The sequence below is a fragment of the Rhinoderma darwinii genome, chromosome 3 (assembly GCF_050947455.1).
Source record: "Rhinoderma darwinii isolate aRhiDar2 chromosome 3, aRhiDar2.hap1, whole genome shotgun sequence".
Taxonomy (NCBI): Eukaryota; Metazoa; Chordata; class Amphibia; order Anura; family Rhinodermatidae; genus Rhinoderma; species Rhinoderma darwinii.
This window is the reverse complement of record NC_134689.1, coordinates 137,924,356-137,945,947: the sequence shown is the minus strand read 5'-3', so window position 1 is coordinate 137,945,947 and position 21,592 is coordinate 137,924,356. Positions and strand designations below refer to the sequence as shown.

General features: G+C 42.5%; 2 protein-coding genes across 3 annotated transcripts in view; one reads left to right on the top strand and one right to left on the bottom strand.

Moving 5' to 3' along the window:
• The window catches only part of METTL25 (methyltransferase like 25), a 215,290-nt gene extending 213,470 nt beyond the window's left edge, over positions 1–1,820 (bottom strand). The window contains exon 1 of one of the 2 annotated variants that reach the window (XM_075856797.1): positions 1,243–1,820. In XM_075856797.1, the coding sequence (XP_075712912.1) occupies positions 1,243–1,244 (2 nt within the window). In that variant the 5' untranslated portion in view covers positions 1,245–1,820. The remainder of the gene's footprint in view (positions 1–1,242) is intronic. The other variant, XM_075856796.1, reaches the window with a different exon arrangement.
• CCDC59 (coiled-coil domain containing 59) lies at positions 1,592–12,949 on the top strand. Its single transcript, XM_075856798.1, has 4 exons — positions 1,592–2,137; positions 2,844–3,066; positions 4,020–4,107; positions 12,655–12,949. Exons 1-4 carry the CDS (start codon positions 1,891–1,893, stop codon positions 12,814–12,816), a joined length of 720 nt encoding a protein of 239 aa, XP_075712913.1. The 5' UTR covers positions 1,592–1,890; the 3' UTR covers positions 12,817–12,949.
• Positions 12,950–21,592: the final 8,643 nt, after the last annotated feature.

Genomic DNA, 21,592 nt, shown 5'->3' with positions numbered 1-21,592 from the left:
TCCCCTAGAAGCAAGGTTTCTAGGGGAAAGTACAATTCTTCCAAAAAAAAACCTCCTCATGGACCTCGAAGGCTGCCCTAATACGGCCATGTGCACGGGCCTTTACACTATCTAAGAGGTGATGGAGTACAGAGACCAGGGAGTGACAGAGAAAGTGCATACAGAGCTTTATCTATGTGACTTGTGCTGCTGCTTTATCTAGGCCTCCAACCGTACAATAGAGCCGTCATTAAACCCCTCTGCTGAACCTGTCCCAGTCTAAACAGATAAGCTAGACCAGTGAGCTGCAGAAAACTGGACGTGTCAGCCTATTATGTGTGTGCTCCTGTGACCAGTTTGAAAACTGCAATATTTCAAGATTTTTTTTTATTTAGATAGTCCTAAAAAAACATGTTTATAATAAAAACCATTTAAATAATATATCATTTTCTGATGATACATTCCCTTTAATGACATGTTTTTGGGGAAGCTGAGCAATAACAGCCTTCATTATAGCTCTTCTGTACATTTTCACCCAGCTTTCCCAGATTTCTGAATGGCAACCCTACCGAGGCAAGCGTTCATACAGGATCCGGGATAACTATCAGGGTATGTGCACACACACTAATTACGTCCGTAATTGACGGACGTATTTCGGCCGCAAGTCCCGGACCAAACACAGTGCAGGGAGCCGGGCTCCTAGCATCATACTTATGTACGATGCTAGGAGTCCCTGCCTCGCTGCAGGACAACTGTCCCGTACTGAAAACATGATTACAGTACGGGACAGTTGTCCTGCAGCGAGGCAGGGACTCCTAGCATCGTACATAAGTATGATGCTAGGAGCCCGGCTCCCTGCACTGTGTTCGGTCCGGTACTTGCGGCCGAAATACGTCCGTCAATTACGGACGTAATTAGTGTGTGTGCACATACCCTCACTGCATAATAAAGCGTTTTACCATTCAGAATTCAGAACAGCCAGAGTTGCGGGAGTAGTCATGTCGATCACACTAGCTGTCATCCTGCACACATGTATGTAAAGGTTTCTGGATATAGGAGATAAAAGTAGTGATCATGGGGCAGACATTCTTCTGGACATGATGCTTCTTATCCTGATGGCTGATAACAGAGAGTAACAGACTTCACTGAAGAACAGAAGTTATAAAGGGAAGATCTACTTTAGGTTTATTCTGCCATTATATCTACATGGTACACTACTAGTCTATGTGGTCGGTTATATATGGGCCACTTGCCAATACTTACATGCTTTATAAATGAGACCCCTGTAATTGCAGTTGCTGGTTTCCTCTGCATTACAGAACTTGAAGCACCGTGGATACGCAGCCCCCCAGTAACCACACGTTTAAATGTTCCTAGTTGCAGGAGAGTGACGTCATCTAAACACGTGACTTCAGATCACGCGTTACGAAGTCAGGCTACAGGGGGTAGTTAGACGAGTTACTTTATAATCTCATATTTCCCATACTCTACAAGATTGGGATGAGGGTGTTATAAGGTTCTAGGACAGGAGTAAACAACCTTCGACACTCCAGCAGTTGTGAAACTACAAATCCCAGCATGCACTGACAGCCAAAGGCTTTATTATTCCAGCTAAAAGCTGTCAGGGCAAGCTGGGAATTGTAGTTTTACAACAGAGTGCCGAAGGTTGCTAGCCCGTTCTAGGATATATTTGGCGATAGTACTAAATTATGCACACTGCAGCTGGTGGAGAAGTGGTGTACATGTGGCTATGTATAGATGCTGAAAAATGCATCATTGAAGTTGTAAGTTTATCACAGCAGTACAGCATACAGCCGTAACGCAATTCGCAGTATAGAACGCTGCGTCATCACTTGACGCGGTGACGTCAATGACAGTGGACATCTGGAAGACGCACCAAGGAGTAGTAACATGGCGACCACGAGCAGAAAGAGAAGCCGAGATGTTGGGAGTAAAGGCGAAGCAACGTTTGATAGCGGGAGCCGGTTGAAAGCAAAATGTGTACGTGAGGCCCCGGGACATAAAACAGTAGGTATAAATACTCAGAAGGCGGAAGACAGCAGAGGTCCCTGGAAGAAATCAGCCTTTGAAGGGAAAGGCAGCGGAAAACGGAAATGGAGGCCGAATCAAAAGGTGTTTGAGGGCAGCGCCAATGAAGGTGAGAAGCGGGGTGTGCTGTCCGTATTTACAGTGCGTATGCTCGTGTATGTAGTGCAGACTACAAGCACAGCAGTTGTCCATAACAACCAATCATGGAAGCTGGACTCTAATTGGCTATCCAACTTTATTCCGTCTTCATACACGTGTGGTTCTACATGTCCTTCTCATACTGTATACCTTGTGTAAGCGCCTGTCCACATCTGTTCAGAGGAACAGAACAAATGGAAATACCCGAAGCACCGGTTCTGTTGAATAATGGCGACAACGGCACCCGACAGGACCCATTGACTTTAATGGGTTCCATCGTAGTGTCCATGGTTTTACCAGAAACAATAGCGCGTTGTCAGCACGCAGAGATTTTAAAAATAGGAATTGAAACTGTTGGGTTTTGTTTGTTTTTTTGCTGCAGTGACTCGCCGCGTGGCCATGTTACAAGTGTAGCGCTGAAATGCACAGGTACAATATGCAATCTCGTTTTTACCTGTGGTACCGTGATCACAGCTTTCTATAGAAACCGTCCTAGCAACGTTTTGCAAGAACTGTTTTTTGGGGTTTTTGTTTTTTTTTGCAGTAATGACGCCATTCATTGTTGTGCCAAACTGTAACACAAAAAACATGCATATGACCACTGACTTTTATATATATATATATATATATATATACTGTAATTTACATGACCTCTGCATCTGTCATTTCTTGTCTAGGACAAGGCTTTACTTTGTGGAGAAAGAAAAATGCTCAATTACAATATAAAAAGCTGCTAAGAAAACAAAACAAGGCAAGTCCTAAAGAAGTCTCCTATAGTGATCACTATCCTGAACATCTGAAACATCTCTATTTGGCTGAAGAACGGAGATTGAAAAGTGAAGAGCTGAGGAAACTTGAAAAGAAGCGCTCTGAGACCGTACACGAAGAGCGAGAAATAATGTAAGATCATAGTAAAAAGAGAACCTGCAATAATTGCTCTTCCAAGTCCATTTATATTTGCAATGCGCTGACCAATGAACAGCGCTGTCTCAGTCGCTCCTACAGACTTACAATGGAGTGTCATTGTTCTCCTCACTGCGGTCATGCACTCAGGAGTAGGGTTGTCACGATACCAGAATTTAGACTTCGATACCGATGCTTCGTTTAGTATTGCGATACTCGATACCAAAACGAGACTTTGCCAACAATAATAATAAAATAAAAAGTTCTTCCGTTTTCTTATGTGAGGCGTGTGGTGTGATGAATTTTGAACCTCCATGTACCTCACATTAACAGTAATAAGCCCCATCATGTTCCTCAGTCATAATGGACAACATTGAGTTAATGTGTGGGGTACATGATGGGGTTAATTACTACTAATTAGTGCAGCGCTGGTCGCATCACTTCATGCTGACGGCGCGCACTTGTCAGGACTCCGGAGCGGGGCAATGACTTTCACACAGCCGCAGCTCCGCTCTCATACATTCATGTGTTACAATACTGAGCTGTGCGGCCGAATAGCTTCGTATCGACATACATGAAATAACGGTATTGAACTGTTCCAGGGTGCACGGCATCGAAACAGTATCGAAGTTTTGATGCATCGTGCAACCCTAGTCAGGAGGTATGGGGGGCTTGGTACTCTCATTCTAGTGATAAGTTGCGCCCTCAGCAATAAGGAACTTATTGTTGATTCTGGGAGAACCTTAATACATGGTTGTACCAAGTCCTCTAGCATATTACCCACTCCTTGCAGTGCCTCTCCGCTCTGGATAATAGATAGGCGATGGCGGGATACAAGCTTTACCCAGAAATACCAGAACTATCACTTTTTGTCTGTTTGATTTATTTATTTTTTGTTTTATTTTTTTCGTTTACATTGTTTAAGCTGTAAAATTGTATTTTTAATGCAGACCAAAGAAAAAATGTAAGAAAACGTCAAATCAAAAAGCAAGAGAAGAATATGAACAGAAGCAACGTGAGCGTGCAAAGAAAAGAATAGTAAGGATGCCAAAATTTTTAGATCAGTTTAAGGCCTCATGCACACGACCGTATTTCTTCCCACCCGTAAATACTGGCGTAAATACAGGTCCGGTGTCACACGTATTCCACCCGTTTTGCACCAGTATTTACGAACCCGTGCCCGTAAATATGGGTCCGGTGTCACCCGTATTCCACCCGTATTTACGGGCACGTTTTTGGCGGCAAAATAGCACTGCACAAATCGGCAGCCCCTTCTCTCTATCAGTGCAGGATAGAGAGAAGGAACAGCCCTTTCTGTAATAAAAGTTAAAGAAATTCACACTTACCCGGCCGTTGTCTTGGTGACGCGTCCCTCTCTTCACATCCAGCCCGACATCCCTGGATGACGCGGCAGTCCATGTGACCGCTGCAGCCTGTGATTGACCTGTGATTGGCTGCAGCGGTCACATGGCCTGAAATGTCATCCAGGACGTCGGGCCGGATGTCGAGAGGGACGCGTCACCAAGGCAACGGGCGGGAGACCGGACTGGAGGAAGCAGGAAGTTCTCGGTAAGTATGAACGTCTTTTATTTTTATTTTTTACAGGTTTATTCTGATCGGTAGTCACTGTCCAGGGTGCTGAAAGAGTTACTGCCGATCAGTTAACTCTTTCAGCTCCCTGGACAGTGACTATTTACTGACGTCGCTTAGCAACGCTGCCGTAATGACGGGTGCACACATGTAGCCACCCGTCATTACGAGAGCTCCATAGACTTCTATGGGCTGTCCGTGCAGTTATTACGGCCTGAAATAGGACATGTTCTATCTTTTTCAACGGCACGGGCACCTTCCCGCGAGAAAACGGGAAGGCACCCGTCGCCAATAGAAGTCTATGAGCCCGTTATTACGGGTCGTAATTACGACCTGTAATAACCGGAGTTTTTACGGTCGTGTGCATGAGGCCTAAGTTAGTCACTTTTATTATGATTTTGTTTTTGTGAAATTTGTTTTGTGCTGACACTCATTTACAACTTTGCACTGGTCCTGTTTTACCATCCAAACTGTTGTATTCACAGTATTGCTGGTTTATATTGAAAACCGTCAATAAGCATGTCGAAAGATAGATCCCTAACGGGTAAGGCCCCATGCACACAAACTTATTTTTGCGGCCGCAATTCACCCGCAAATCTGTGGGTGAACTGCGGCCCCATTTTGTTCAATGGGCCCATGCACACGACCGTGGTTTCCACAGTTCGTGCATTGCCCAGGAGCCTGGACCTGAGAATGCACGCGGCCAAGTGCACGGCCCGCCATTTGCAGCTGACACTGCGGCTGTCCGCACCGTGCACATCACTACGGTCGTGTGCATGAGACCTAAGGCTTCGTTCTCATCTGCGTCGGGACTCGTTCATGAGTTCCGCCAGACCTTTCCGTCAGGGGAACTCCTGAACGGAATCCAAACTAAAACAAACGGAAACTGTAGGTTTCCGTTTGCATCACCGTTGACTACAATGGTGACGGATCCGGTGCAATGGTTTCCATTTGTCACCGTTGTGTAAGGGTTCCGTCGTTTTGACGGAATGAATAGCGCAGTCGACTACGGTATTTACGCATAAATCAACCGTACAAGCCGTGATATAAATCGATGTAATATATCTTATTACAAAAAAATGCCGCCTTTTCCACTTGCCAAACTCCTCTCCCCCCCCACCTCTTCCTCCTGCACTGTTCACTCACTCTCAATTTACTGGTAAAATCTGTATTCAGTGAGGCAAAGATAAAGATGGATTTTCATCTTTGCTGAGAGATCAGGTTACAGCTGTTGCTCATAGAAGTCTATGGAGGGGATGAAGGGGCAGGTGCTGAGAGAGATAGATACAAACTGATGCTGCTTCTAGTAAGTGTTTTTTCTAGAATCTAGCACTGTGATGAGTAGCACTGAGGACGGTATTGAGCAGTGTTGCTGATAATCAAGGTCTGGGGTAATACAGTAAAACACTTACTACATCAGCAGTGTTTCTCACTCTCCAGCATCTCGGTGCCCCCCTCCAAAGACTTTTATGGGCATTAGCTGCAACCTAATCCCTCAGTGAGCTGATAATTCATCTTTATCTCTGCCTCACTGAACACAGGTTTTACCAGTGAATTGAGAGTGAATGATCAGTGATGGGGAGAAAGAGGAATTTTTCTGTAATAAAATATATTACAAAGTATCTTCTCTTCTCTTCACTTGTACTATTGATTTATGGGGGCAAAAACACGCTGTGTGTCTGCAGTGAAAGAAGCTGGGTGGGAACAAAGAGGTCACCCACAGGTCCTTCAACCTTGGCGTCGGACGAGAAAAGACACATCGGCTCCAGGTGTCAGAGGGTACAGTTGAATCTGCAGCAGCATCACCATGTGCAGGTAAGCATAGCAAACTCCCTAGAGACAAGCATATTACCCTCTCGGACGCCTGGAGCCGATGTATCTTCTCTGTCCGACGCCAAGGTTGAGGGACCTGTGGGTGACGTCACGCTGTGTGTCTGCAGTGAAAGAAGCTGGGTGGGAACGATGAGAAGTGTATGATGCTGATTTGTCAGCGTCATACACTGCTATTCACAACTCCCAGTTGGTAAAACCAGTAAACACGCCCAGTTGTCCATTGAAAAGCTCATTTGCATAAATATAAAATTGCTCATAACTTTGGCAAAAATAAGTTTAAAAAAAACAAAAAAACTTTGCTGTTATCTACATTGCAGCGCCGATCACATTCAATAGGAGATAGGGATTTTATAATCTGGTGACAGATCCTCTTTAAATCAATGGCAAGAGCCTAGCGGCAGAAAGTAGGATAGGAGGCGCTGTTCTAGAGATAAGCACGGGGCCCCCATCTATCGGACAATGACTGCATATCTGGTTATGTCCATATATGTCAGAGATGGAAACATCTCTAACTTTTTGTGTAGGTAATATGCATATATATTTTGTATGAACGTATTCTTTAGGGCTCGCGATCTTAGATGTCAAGGGTTAAAAGTAGTGGAAAAAGAAAATAGTGGGCACCTCTCACAATACTAAATTTACACGATATAAAGGGGCGCAAGATCGACAATTCCCAACTATGTTCACATTTCAAAAAGAGAAAAGGCAAACAAAAAAAACAAACCAGATGATACATTCTATGAAAATAAGAAAGACCTTTTTTTCATTATCGCAGCAAAAACAAATATATTAAAAGTACCGTATATCCAGTCTATCGCCATGATGCTTTGCCACCGCGGCCACACTTTTTTTTTTTTTTTTTTTAGTTTTTCTGCTCCCTGTCGTCCGAAAGTCAAACCTGTTTTATTTTTTTGTCAACATAGCTGTAGGAAGGCTTTTTTTTTTTTTTTTTTTTTTTTTTTTTTTTTTTTGGGCGAGTTGCAGTTTATTAATGGCACCATTTATTGTACTATATAATTTTCTTAAAAACAGAGAAGGTGATTCCACTATTGTTTTTTGGGTTATGTTTCTACTGCGCTCACCGTGCAGTATAGACGACATGTTAACTTTATTCTGTTCCTTAATACGAATACGGGGTGATACAAAATCTGTATTTTATTTATACATTTATTTTTTTTTTATCATTTACTACCTTTACAAAACAAAAAATTTCCACCTATTAAAGGGAATGTGTCGCTAGAAAAAAAAAAATATTTTTTTTAAGCTGTTCGTATATAAATGATTACACATTGTTCTAATTTTTTTCACAAGTCAGGAAATATTATAAATTAGATTCTAATTTATAACATTTCCATGTGCTGGTCACTAGAGGGAGCAATTCCCAAAATTGCAGCATTGGCATGTGGTAAAGCAACCTCATTGCTTTATGCTGCAAAATTGGAGAAGACACACTCGCTCTAGTGTCCTCAAACGATCCCCCCTCCTTTCTCCTGGCTAGTGCCAGGAGAAAGGAGGGGGTTGAATGTTCAAACCTCCTACACTGTGTGGCACCATTTTTTTTAATGAATGCACAGTGTAGGAGGATTAGATACAGTGGTAATCAGACCGTATAACACGCACATACACACACCTCACATACACAAACATAACTTACTGCCTCCGCTCCCTCCACTCCTAGTCCTTGCTTCTGAACATATGGCTGGAAGCGGCGACCGGAAGTAGTCATCTTACTGTCCGGCCACGGCTTCCAATCCACATGAAAATGGCGCCGGTGGTCACTCTGCCGAAGACCTTCCTTTTGGACTGTGTGGGAGCGGCGCATCCGCCGTTCCCACACAGACGGTGTATGCTACAGTGAATGGAACGGCTCCCGTTCGCATTCTCTATGGGGCTGTATGTGCCGTATTCCATCTCTGTATGTGTCGTTAGCCGACACCATACAGAGATGAAAAAAAAAATGGCAGCCCCCATAGAGAAGTAAAAGAGAGAAAAAAAAAGTACAACACACAAATAAAATTTATTTTAAAACCTTCCCGACATCCGCAGTATATATACGGCGCTGCTGGGAACGTATTCCCGCAAACCGCAGTACAGTTACGTCGCAGTGATGGTGCGGGTTCAGAAGCAGAGCCGGCACCGTCACCGTGGGATGACAGCTGTATTATACAGCTGGCACCCTCCTGTAACTGGCAGGACCGAAGCTATTCTCCGATCCGGCTGATTAACCCCTCAGATGCTGCGCTCAATATTGCGCAGCATCTGATAGGTTTTAACCCGACCGGCAACCCAGCGACGCAATCGCTGGGTTGCTGTGGCAATCGGAGGCCAGATAATGGCGTCCGAGTCTGCCTTGTACGGGAGCCGATGAGTACCCGCCTGCAGCGTGTCCTCATAGGCTTGCTGTCAGTGAATAACTGACAGCGCTAATACACTGCACTACATAATAAAAATGTCGTAAAACAATAAAAACACACACACACACACACACGTTTCAAAAAAAAAAGCTAAACTGACTTTTTTCCCATAGTAAGTCTTTTATAATGGGAAAAACCGTAAAAATTAAAAAATCTATACGTAATTGGTATCGCTGCGTCCGTAACGACCCAAATGACAAAACTATTGTCATTTATCCCGCACGGTGAACGCCGTAAAAAAACAAACATGAAAAACAACGCCAGAATCTTTGTTTTTAGGTCATATCTCCTTCCAAAAAGTGATCAAAACATCACATTTACTCCAAAATAGTACTAATAAAAATGACAATCCGTCCCGCAAAAAATAATCCCTGACACCGCTTTGTGCACGCAAAAATAAAAAAGTTATGGGTCTAACAATATTGCGACACAGAAAACAAATTATTTTATAGAAAAAGTGATTTTATTGTGCAAAAGCTGCAATACATAAAAAAAAGTATATAAATTTGGTATCGCCGTAATCGTATCGACCCGCAGAATAAAGCTAACATGTAATTTAGGGCACACTGTGGATGCCGAAAAAAAAAACAATAAAAAACTATTCCAGAATTGCTTGTTTTTGGTAATTTCCTTTACCAAAAAATGAAATAAAAAGTGATCAAAAAGTCTTGTGTTCTAAAATGGTACCAATAAAATCTACAGCTCGTCTCGCAAAAAACAAGCCCGCACACCGCTCAATCAACTGAAAAACAAAAAAGTTATGGCACTAGTAATGCGGTGATGAAAAAACATCTCAATGAGCAGGCCGGAGGGGAACATTCCTTCAGTTTCAGGGCCCTAGTATTTAGGAACTAGGAAAGGGAAGTAGCACATCCGCTGGAAGCGAGGGCGCCCGTATTATACCAGCGCAAAACTTTCCCAGCAAAATTTCCCAAACTACGAAGGAGAAAAAGTCCCCAAAGGGTGCAGAGCGTTACAAAAGGGGGATAAGAAAGAAAACCGTTTATCAGTGTGACACCGGCCTGCGCATAACGGATCGCTTCACATCGTAACACACATCTATGGATAATTGTATTATTTACCCCATTATTATACCCTCTTATGCCCTGATGTACTCCGCACAGATTACATATGCCACCACATTATAAACTGAAATACCAGCAAAACCCTTCAGTCCTTTTGGAAATGAAAAAAAATTACCTAAACCTAAATTTTCTTTGAAAAAATTTAGATTTTCATTTTTACGGCCTACGTCCAATAAGTTCTGTAAAACACCTGTGGGGTCAAACTGCTCACTGTACCCCTAGATAATTTCCTCATGTGGTGCAATTTCCAAAATGGGGTCACTTGTGGGGGGTTTCCACTGTTTTGTCCCCTCAGGGGCTTTGCAAATGTGACATGGCCTCCGCAAACAATTCCTGCTAAACTTGAGCTCCAAAAGCCAAATGGCGCTCTTTCCCTTCTCAGCCTCGCCGTGTGTCCAAACAGCCGTTTATTACATGTTTGGTACTGTTTTAGTCGGGAGAAATTTCTTTACAAATTTTGTGGTGCTTTTTCTCCTTTAGTCCTTGTGGAAATGAAAAAAAATTAGCTAAACCTACATTTTCTTTGAAAGAATGTAGATTTTCATTTTCACGGCCTACTTCCAAAAATTTCTGCAAAAAACCTGTGTGGTCAAAATGCTCACTATACCCCTAGATAATTTCCTCAAGGGGTATAGTTTCCAAAATGGGGTCACTTGTTGGGGGTTTCCACTGTTTTAGTTCCACAACACCTCTTCAAAGCTGACAAGGTGCCAAAAATATATTCTAATAAAAAGGTGGGCCAAAATCCACTAGATGTTCCTTTGCTTCTGAGGCCGGTGCTTCAGTCCACAAGCACACTAGGGCCACGTGGGATATTTCCTAAAACTGCAGAACCTGGGCAATAAATATTGAGTTGCATTTCTTGGGTAAAACCTTCTGTGGTACAAAAAAAATGGATTCAAATTGAATTTCTGGACAAAAAAATAATGATCTTTGTAAATTTCACCTCTAGTTTGCCTTAATTTCTGTGCAATGTCTAAAGGGTTAAGAAACGTTCTAAATGCTGTTTTGAATACTTTGAGGGGTGCAGTTTTTAAAATGGGGTGAGTTTTTGGGGGTTTCTAATATATAAGGCCCTCAAAGCCACTTCACAACTGAACTGGCCCCTGTAAAAATAGCATTTTGAAATTGTCTTGAAAATGTGATAAATTGCTGCTAAAGTTCTAAGCCTTGTAACGTCCCAGAAAAAGTAAAAGGATGTTCAAAAAAACTATGCCAATCTAAAGTAGACATATGGGGCATGTTAATTAGCAACATTTTTGAGTGGCATAATTGCCTGTCTTACAAGCAGATACATTTAAATTGAGAAAAATGCAAATTTTTGCTATTTTTCGCTACATTTTGATGTTTTTCACAATTAAATACTGAATGTTTCGAGCAAATTTTGCCAGTAACATAAAGTCCAATGTGTCACGAGAAAAAAATCTCAGAATTGCTTGGCTAGGTGAAAGCATTCCGGAGTTATTACCACATAAAGTGACACATGTCAGATTTGAAAAATGAGGCTCTGTCAGGAAGGTCAAAAGTGGCCACAGCGGAAAGGGGTTAATGACATACTAAAAGCAATAACATAAAAAAAAAAAATCCCTTCCCTTTAAAGAGGCTCTGTCACCAGATTTTGCAACCCCTATCTGCTATTGCAGCAGATAGGCGCTGCAATGTAGATTACAGTAACGTTTTTATTTTTAAAAAACGAGCATTTTTGGTTAAGTTATGACCATTTTTGTATTTATGCAAATGAGGCTTGCAAAAGTCCAAGTGGGCGTGTATTATGTGCGTACATCGGGGCGTTATTACTACTTTTACTAGCTGGGCGTTCTGACGAGAAGTATCATCCACTTCTCTTCAGAACGCCCAGCTTCTGGCAGTGCAGACACACAGCGTGTTCTCGAGAGATCACGCTGTGACGTCACTCACAGGTCCTGCATAGTGTCGGACGAGCGAGGACACATCGGCACCAGAGGCTACAGTTGATTCTGCAGCAGCATCAGCGTTTGCAGGTAAGTAGCTACATCGACTTACCTGCAAAAGCCGATGCTGCTGCAGAATCAACTGTAGCCTCTGGTGCCGATGTGGCCGACACGATGCAGGACCTGGGGCAGGAAGTGAGTGACGTCACAGATCTGCACTGCCAGAAGCTGGGCGTTCTGAAGAGAAGTTGATGATAGGTCTCGTCAGAACGCCCAGCTAGTAAAAGTAGTAAAAACGCCCCGATGTACGCACATAATACATATAGGGGTTGCAAAATCTGGTGACAGAGCCTCTTTAAGCGGTGAGTTTTTTTGTTACATATTTTGGCTACAGGTTTTTGATCACTTTCTGTTCACATTTTTTGGTACCTAAGTTGCTATTTTTTTTATTACTGTAGTGGGACAATATTTTCTTATTTTTTTTGTGCATTACTAAAAACGTTTAACTTTTTTTGTAGTCTAGGAGACTTGAATAAGCGATCGCTCGTAAAATACACTGTGCTACTTATGTATTGGGATTTTTACCGGCTGCTATTAATAGGAGCACAAAGATGGCAGACCTGGGGACCTTAACTAGTGGAGCTTGCATGTTTATGTGCCAAATGTGATCTAGTGTGTGGGCTTTTGACAAGTGCATGAAGGGATGTTTTTTACTTGCTGTTATGAAAATTCTTATTTTTGTGTATATTTTAGGAGGCAGAGAATATCAGGAGGCAAATAGAAGAAGCAAAAAAACTCTACCAACAGAAGAGAGTTGAAACCTATAAAGTTCTAAGCTCAAAAACGAAGAAAGGACAGCCAAACTTTAATGTACAAATGGAATACTTGCTGAAGAAAATAGAGAGCAAATCTTAATTTATTTTAAAACAAGTTCTTAGAGTGCATCATCAGTGGTGCGTTTTGACGTTACATCCTTTCGTGTGAGAGGCTTTTTGCATAACTTTTTGTTTTTTTACACAACACCAAATAAACCAACAAACCAAAAGTATGATGGGACTTATTTTTAATTGTTTTAAGCTGGCAATACACATGAAATTCTTGTTGGTAGGATTCAAATAAGCAGCCCTAGAGGTGCCTGACATGTGCTTTACAAGCCAAGGAATAACAAGCGGACAGGTGCATTATCCCCTTCCTGACATTTCACATAACTGTAGGTCATGGCCAGGAAGGGGGGTATAGTGTGGCCTCACAGGCTGTAACATACAACCGACACTTAACCCTAATGACCGGGATCGAAGATAACGCCGCATTCCAAGAGCTATAACTTTTTTATTTTTGCGTCGACATAGCTGTATAAGGTGTTTTTTTTTTGCGGGACAAGTTGTATTTTTTAATAGCACCATTTTGAGGTACATATTTATTGATTAACTTTTTTTTGGAGGGGGGATAGAAAAAAATCTGAAATTTCACCACACTTTTTTGCGTCCTAAATCTACGCCGTTTACCATGTGGTATAAATAACACAATAAGTTTATTCAGCGGGTTGTTGCGATTGCAACGATACCAAATTTGTATAGTTTTTGTATGTTTGACTACTTTTACACAGTAAAAACGCTTTTGTTTCAAAATTATTTGTTTTTGCGTCTCCATATTTGAAGAGCCGTAACGTTTTTATTTTTTCGCCGATGCAGTTGTATGAGGGCTTTTTTTCTGCGGGAAGACTTGTAGTTTTTATTGGTACCATTTTGGAGTAGATGCGACTTTTTGATCACTTTTTAATCACAATTTTTTTAAAGTCAGGATTCACAGGAAACAGCAATTTTTCCGTAGTTTTTTTATTTTTTTACGGCGTTCACCGTGCAGGTTAAGTAATCTAATAGCTTTATAGTCGGGGTCGTTACGGACGCGGCGATACCAAATATGTGTAATTTTTTTACCTTTTATTTTGTTTTTTTAATAGTAAAGCAGTTTGTAAGGGGAAAAAGTGGGTTTTTCACCTTTTTTTTTTTAATTTTTTTTAATACTAGTCCCACTAGGGGACTTCACTATGCGATCCTCCGATCGCTATTATAATACACTGCAATACTTTTGTATTGCAGTGTATTACTGCCTGTCCGTTTAAAACGGACAGGCATCTGCTAGGTCATGCCTGCGGCATGATCTAGCAGGCATTCATTACAGGCAGACCTGGGGGCCTTTATTATGCCCCCGGCTGCCATCGGAGACACAGACACTCGGCGATCGTATCGCCGGGTGTCGGTGGGATGAGAGGGAGCTCCCTCCCTCTCTCCAAAACCACTCCGATGCGGTGCTCGCTATTGAGCGCCGCATCTGAGGGGTTAAACGGGTGAGATCGATACTAATATCGATCTCACCCGGCAGAGCAGGGACGCCCCCAGCCCTCAGCTGCCTCTGGCAGCCGAGAGCAGGGAGATTTGACAGCTCCCTGCTCTGTTTACTTATTCCGATGTCGCGACGTAAAAAGTCTATGGCATCGGAATAAGGCCCGTTAAAGACCGACGTAAAAAGACTATGGGCTGGTCACTAACAGGTTAAACCCCATGATACATTACTTTTATTTAAAAAAAAAAAAATCTCAAAGGTTTTATATACTGTTTAAAATGTCACACTGTCAAAAGATGTCTGAAACATTTCCTGTTTTCCAATGCAGGTTTTCATAGTGTAAAGCATAAGAACAGGGACTGAACGCAGGGTTGTCCTGGAGTCAGGCAGTAGGCAGTACAACACATGTGGGTTTTAGTCCCCTAGGTACAATCAAGCAGAGACGGCTTAATTAGCAATTAAACAATTAAGGACTTCCCCCTATAAGTATGTACCGGAAACCGGGCCCCAGCGTATTTTTACGAAGCAATAGTCATAAGTCCTGCCAGGGGGGAGGAAGCTTGTGCTGCCTTCGGACTCCAGGAAATAAAAATTTCGGTGAGTACATTTTCGTTTTCCTGATCGTCCTTGACCGCACAACACATATGGGACTTTCCAAGCAATAGCTATATGGGCGGGATAGCAGACGCCATTTCAAGCACTTTTTTGCTAAATAGTGAACCCTCTGATGCCAGTGAGTCGAGCCTGTAGTGCTTGACAAAGGTTGATGCGGATACCTACGTAGCCGCTCTGCAGATTTGATCCAGGGGGATATGCCCGACTTGTTCCCATGAGGTAGCTGCAGAGCGTGTGGAATGTGCCCTGATCTGTAGAGGAGATTGAAGGTCACTGAGATGATAGCATTTTTCAATAGTTGATCTAATCCACCTTGCTAGGGTGGCTTTACTTGCTTTTTGTCCCTTATTAGGACCGGCATGTTGAAGGAACAGATTTTCTGATTTCCTAAAAGCCTTTGTCCTTTGAATATAGGTGAGCCCTGCTTCTCACATCCAGTGTATGCCAATTTTCCTGATCTTCACCTTGGGGATGAGGGAAGAGAACTGGCAATAATATCGCTTGATTTATATTCCTAAAAGAAGAAACTTTAGGCAAGATCCTAGGCATGGTATGTAGTAGAAGACAATCTCCCAGGTCCCTCAAATATGGTTCTTTGAAGGAAAGGGCCTGCAGCTCACTTATGCGCCTGGCCAACGTGATTGCAAGGAAGAAGGCCTTAAAGGAGAGAAATCTGATGGATGACTCTTGTATGGGTCCAAACGGTGGCTTTGTTAGAGCTGACACCACTATTGAAAGGTCCCAGGAAGGAGAGGGTACCTGAGAGACTGGGCTAAGGTTTCTTAAAGCCTTGAAGAATGTCTTTACCAACTGCTGGTTGGAGAAACTATTTTGCAATTGGGCATTAATTGCTGTGAACTGCACCGTTGGGGTATTTAGCTTCAAACCTTTATTGAAGGCATCCTGAAGAAATTATAGGATAGTATTCAGAGAGACTAAGTTTGCTGAATTCTTAGAGCACCAGGAGGTAAACATGGTCCAAATTCTGTTGTATACTTTGATTGTTGAAGGTCATCTAGTTGACAGCAATGTATTAATAACTTCTAATGAAAGTCCCATTTCTGTCAGGTTCTCCCAGTTAGTTTCCAGGCCGTGAGATGTACACTGCGAGGGTTCGGGTCAAACACCCCTTTCTGGGACAGGAGATCTGGTGATAATGGTAGTTTCAGGAACCTGCCCTTCAAGAGAGACAATGCTAGGGAGAACCAGGCACTGCAGGGCCAAAATGGCAGGATAGCATTAGCTTCCGTTTTCTCATCCAAACTTTTTTCAATACTCTGGGTATTAAGGGGAGGGGAGGAAAAATGTAGATGAATTTTCCTCCCCAACTGACAGACAGGCCATCTAATTCTACTGCATGGCAGGTGTGGTACAGAGAACAGAAGCGGAGGACTTTGTTGTTCTCTTCTGATGCCATCACATCCACATCTGGCATTCCCCATGTGGCAGCTAAGCTGCTGAAAACATGAGGGTTGAGACTCCACTCCCCTGGATGGAGGATATTGCGGCTGAGGAAGTTTGCAGTGTGGTTCAAGGAACCCTTGATGTGAACTGCTGAAATTCCCAATGACTGTTGTTCTGCCCAACTCATAATTCGTCTGCACTCGGTTGACATTGAGGCACTCCTCGTTCCTCCTTGCTTGTTTATATAGAAAACAGTAGCTAGGTTGTCTGACTGGATCAGGATTTGGGTATTTCTCAGATGGGATTGAAAGGACATTAGCGACAATCTCACTGCTCTGAGTTCCTTCATGTTGGAGGATAGTGACACTTCCCTCTGACTCCATCTGTTCTGAACCCACAGGTGATCTACATGGGCACCCCAGCACCAGGAGGAGGCATCTGTTGTGAGGACTTTCTATGGTGGGGGAACCAGAGACTTGCCGGACCGGAGAGTGTCTGGGATTAACCACCATCTGAGGTCTTGAAAGGTGAAGTTGGAGACTTTGAAGAGGGTGTCCAGATTTCTGACATTTTTGTCCCAGGCTCTGAGGATGTCGAGCTGTAATGATCTCATGCGGGCTTTGGCCCAGGGGACCGCATCTATGGATGAGGTCATTAGACCTACGATTTTCATAGCTCCTTGAACCGATCTATTCGGATGGCAAATAAGGCGTTCTATTGAACCCCGGATTGCAGCAATCCTCTCTGGAGACAATTTGACTGTCATCGACTGGGAATTCACCATGAACCCTAGAAATTTCAGATTCTGTGATGTTAGACCTGTGACATTCTGAAGTTCACCAGGAACCCGTGAAAGTGAAGAAACTCCAATGTGGTTTGGAGATGTTCTTGTAGAAGTGACTCTGATGATGCTTTTATTAGCCAGTTGTCCAAGTAAGGGACCACACATTCCTTTCAGCTGTTAGGACCACCAGGTTGACCGCCATCTTGGTACACATTCGCGGCTGAGGGACAGAGGCGCAGCCCTGTATGCAGCCCGGAATAATCTTTTCCTCTGTTAGGATAGGGTACTGTCTTCGTACTGACCTAAGAGAGAGAGAAAAAATATGCTGGGGCTCTGTTTCCGGTACATACTTATAGGGGAAGTCCTTAATTGGTTAATTGCTTAATGCTTATTGTTAATTAACCTGTCTCAGCTTGATTGTACCTAGGGGACTAAAACCCATATGTGTTGTGCTTCCAAGGACGATCAGGAAGTCATAAATATCTGAGATTGGAATACTCCTTTAAATCTAGTTTTCTTCACAGTAACTTATACGTGACTAGATATGAGTGTGCAGCAATTGTTGGAAACGTATTCACAATCACTATGTCCACGGCAACAGATTTAATCACTATTTGTTTGTCATTGACTATTATGGTTGGCAGCCAAGTATAAAACAATAGTATCAGAAAACAAGCAGCCATAGCAACACATTGCACAAGAGAACACAGATAAAACAGAACACAGATAAAACATCTTCAAGGGCAGAAGAAAACCGTTCTAATTACGGTTAATACTTCTAGATTTTAAAAATTTTACTTGATCTTTTTCGTGTCAACCTGGAATCCCCACTGGGTGGAGACATGGAGCTACACAAAACATAGCATCAAATAAAGAATGAGATTTGAAGTGAAAGTAGATTTTCTGGAGTCTTTTAAGGTAAAATGTGTACTTTTGTGTTGTCAATAACATAATTAAATCAAATCGTGGATAACATTTTCATAAAATGTGTTCTATTCATCATTACAGACTTAGATGTGGGATTAAATATTAACATTAGCATTATAACCTTTTTCTTTTAAAAATGCATTAAGTATAGATTTTAAAGGTAAGAAGTAGTTTTTTTTAAGTGAACATAGCAGAGTTACATTCGTACATGACCTTTTTGGATTCTAAAATAAAATTCAACAAGTGCCTATTATTCACATGAGAAATATGTACAGTCAAGGGGTAGGTACACATACACTTAGTGGGCAGATTATTATGAGCGCCTACTTAACACTATGTTGGACCACTATACCCTTATGTTGTATTTTCAATATTGTAATGTATGTTGGGAGACTGAGATCCGACTTGGTCTCTGATTCCGATTATCTGTTATATTATACACTGATACACTCAGCGCTAGACTCCATTAGCTGTACACGGTATCACCACATAATTTTACAAGTGCAGCAGTTATACTTTTGCACTTTTCCCAGAATTAACCCATGCTCAAAGTTTGGAAGTTCACATAGTTTGGCCATTATGTTTTACACTAATCATTCTGAAAGTTGCTGAATGCTTTCATGTGTACATTCTTATACTTCCCAGTGATCTGACGTCAGCAGTATCTGGGTAATAACCACTTTTTATAAAATGTCCTACTGCTAAGCTCATAATAAATTGGATATAAAAGGGGAATTCCTAACTAACACTTTTATGACATATACTTGAATATGCCATGGTTGTGTGATAGGTGTATATTCCACCTCTGGAACCAACATCTATGTGGAGAAAGGGGGTACCCCGTCCAGCCTGGTGAGACGGCCACTAAATCTAGGTGGGGAATTAATGGAGAGGTGGTACCACTTTTGTATGGCTCTCTACAATTTGTTCTATAGGCGGTACGAAAATAGCTATTTGGGGCTGGGATGTGAGTCAGGGGATCTCCACATGGGTGGGATCCACACCTATGACACATTCAATATCATATCCACAGGATATGCCATAAGAGTTTGGAATGCCCCTTTAAGTGTATAATGTGTCAGTATTCGACAGCATGAAGGCATGTTTATTTCTTTACAGACAGTGTTTGTGCATGGGTTATCGATTCCACTATAATTGCTTCTGGTACCTGACATAATTGCTGTATTTATTAGCAACCTCAAAACACTTTTTGATTCATTAAAAAATTTTTGATTAGTAAAACAACTATAGAATAGTCGTAACCAAATCCCAACAATTTTGGAACCATAGTCCACCCAGTTATATAAAAAAATAGTTAAATTCTACTAACCAAATTTTTCCTTTCCATTAGTCCAGAGGCAGCATACATTAAAGGTTCATCAAGCTCTCTTTCTCTACTGGGACAGAAGATAATACACATTAATTAAACAATTAGTATAATGGAAGCTCTGTAAAAACCTCTGAAGACAAAGACCAAACGTGTAAGTATGCAGCAATAAATTTAATAAGGAGGGATATTGTGCTGCCTCGGGACTCATGGAAAAGAAAGTTTCAATAAGTAAATTTGAACTTTCCATTTCGTCCTTTGGCAGCACTCAAAAAAGGATATAAACAGCAATAAAGAAAAAGTGGGATTATAACGACTCCATTTTCAACACTAGTCCGACAAACACCGCTGCTTTGTTGGTATAGATGTCCAGCTTGTAATGCTTAGCAAACTTACAAAAAAGATGAGCATATGGCCACCCTACAGATATCATCAAAGGATACCTGAGCCAACTCCGCCCAAGATGTAGAGGTGGAACGAGTTGAATGAGCTGTAATTTCCGTAGCAGGGGATAAACCTTGGATCGAATAACACTCAGTAATAGTATTTTTCAATCCATCTAGATAGGGATACTTTTGAGGCTATCTTTCCCTTTTAAGGCTATGTTCACACAGAGTATTTTGCAGGAGGAATATCTGCCTCAAAATTCAGTTTGGAAGTTTGAGGCAGATTTTCCTCTCCCTGCACGCTGATTTTCGCGCCGTTTTTCGCCCGCAGCCATTGAGCGCCGCGGTCATAAAACACCGCGAAATACGCTTTCTCTGCCTCCCATTGAAGTCAATGGGAGGTCAGAGGCGGAAACGCCCGAAGATAGGGCATGTCGCTTCTTTTTCCCGCGAGGCAGTTTTACTTCTCGCGGGAAAAAGATGCCGACGCCTCCCATTGAAATCAATGGAAGGCCTTTAGGGCCGTTTTTGCTGAGTTTTGCAACGCGGTTTCCGCATCTAAAAACTCGGCAAAATACTCCGTGTGAACATAGCCTTAGGGCCTTTGATGTTGAAGGAAGAGAAAGTCAGACTTCCTGAAGTCCCTGAAGCCTGAGGAATGCTGCCAGAAAGACAACTACTTTTGTAAACACCCTAGGTGCAGAGGAGAGACCAGAAGGAAGGCAAGTAAACTGATAGTGGACTACAGGGTTCTTTTGTGCCACCGCCATCGTAAGAAAACACAGATGAGAGCAAAGAATAGACAGGTGGAGATAAGGGTATTTGATGTCATTGATGGATAAAAAGGTATCCTTCTGGAGGATTGAGATGATGATCTTATTCCATCTTGAACCCCTTTCTGACCACTAACTTGTTTAGGAAAGTGAAATCAATAACAAGACGCCAATAACCCTCCTTTTTGGGTACTGCGTTAACCCTGGAGTAAATGCCAGAACCCTGTTGATAGCAAGGAATTCTCTCTAATGCCCATTTGGTGACGAATTTGTCTATGAGCTGTAGAATCCAGGGCTTTCCTGTATTGACGAAGAAAACATTTGGAGACGTTTCGGAGTTCAAGAGAGTAACCCCTCAGAATCAAAGACTGAACCCAGGAGACTGATATAATCTTGAGCCAGGCGTTAGAGAGCTGAACCTGCCTGGCGTCTACCTTGGGTGTTGGGGATTTGGCATCAGAAATTTGATTCTTTAGAAATCCAGAGTAGGAGGTGGAAGCAGATTCAACTATAAGCCTAAAGCATCATTGCTTATCCTGTTGCATAGTGTTTTTATTTTTCGGAGACCAAAATTGCCCCTGAAATGGTCTAATTCTGGGCTTCCAAGGAGCTTGAGGGAATGCCCCTCCAATATATTTACTCAAGGGCTTTATCGAACCAGGGCACAAACAAGCTAACTAATTGAAATGGGAGATGCAAAAATGGTTCTTGGATGGCACTTCTCCTGACCCTTCTTTAAAGGGGTTTTCTCAACTTAGACATTTATGGCATATCTACAGAAGATGCCATAATTGTCTGATAGATGCAGCTCCCAACTCTGGGACCCGCGCCTATATTGAGAACGCCGTCTCCCGACCCGCGTTTCACCTGGTGCGGCGGCCTCTGACCGCAAAATACAAGTGGGGACTAGTGGAGAGAGGGTCGCACATGCGCACGGCTCCCTTCATTATCTTCAATTGATTTCCGGAAACAGACGAGCAAGCGATATTCGGCTGTTTCCGTAACAACTATTCTGTTCAATGGGAGTTGCGAAAACAGCCGAGTAAGCGCTGTTTGGCGGTTTCCATAATTCCCATTGGAATGGAGGGAACGGTGTGCCTGAGCAACCTCCTCTCCACTAGCTTCCGTCTGG

Excerpts from the sequence above, each read along its gene's own strand:
- CCDC59 (XM_075856798.1), top strand. The coding sequence starts at position 1,891 with ATGGCGACCACGAGCAGAAAGAGAAGCCGAGATGTTGGGAGTAAAGGC. Across the intron at positions 3,067-4,019 it reads CACGAAGAGCGAGAAATAAT|ACCAAAGAAAAAATGTAAGA; the intron begins GTAAGATCATAG and ends TTTTTAATGCAG. Across the intron at positions 4,108-12,654 it reads AGCGTGCAAAGAAAAGAATA|GAGGCAGAGAATATCAGGAG; the intron begins GTAAGGATGCCA and ends TGTATATTTTAG.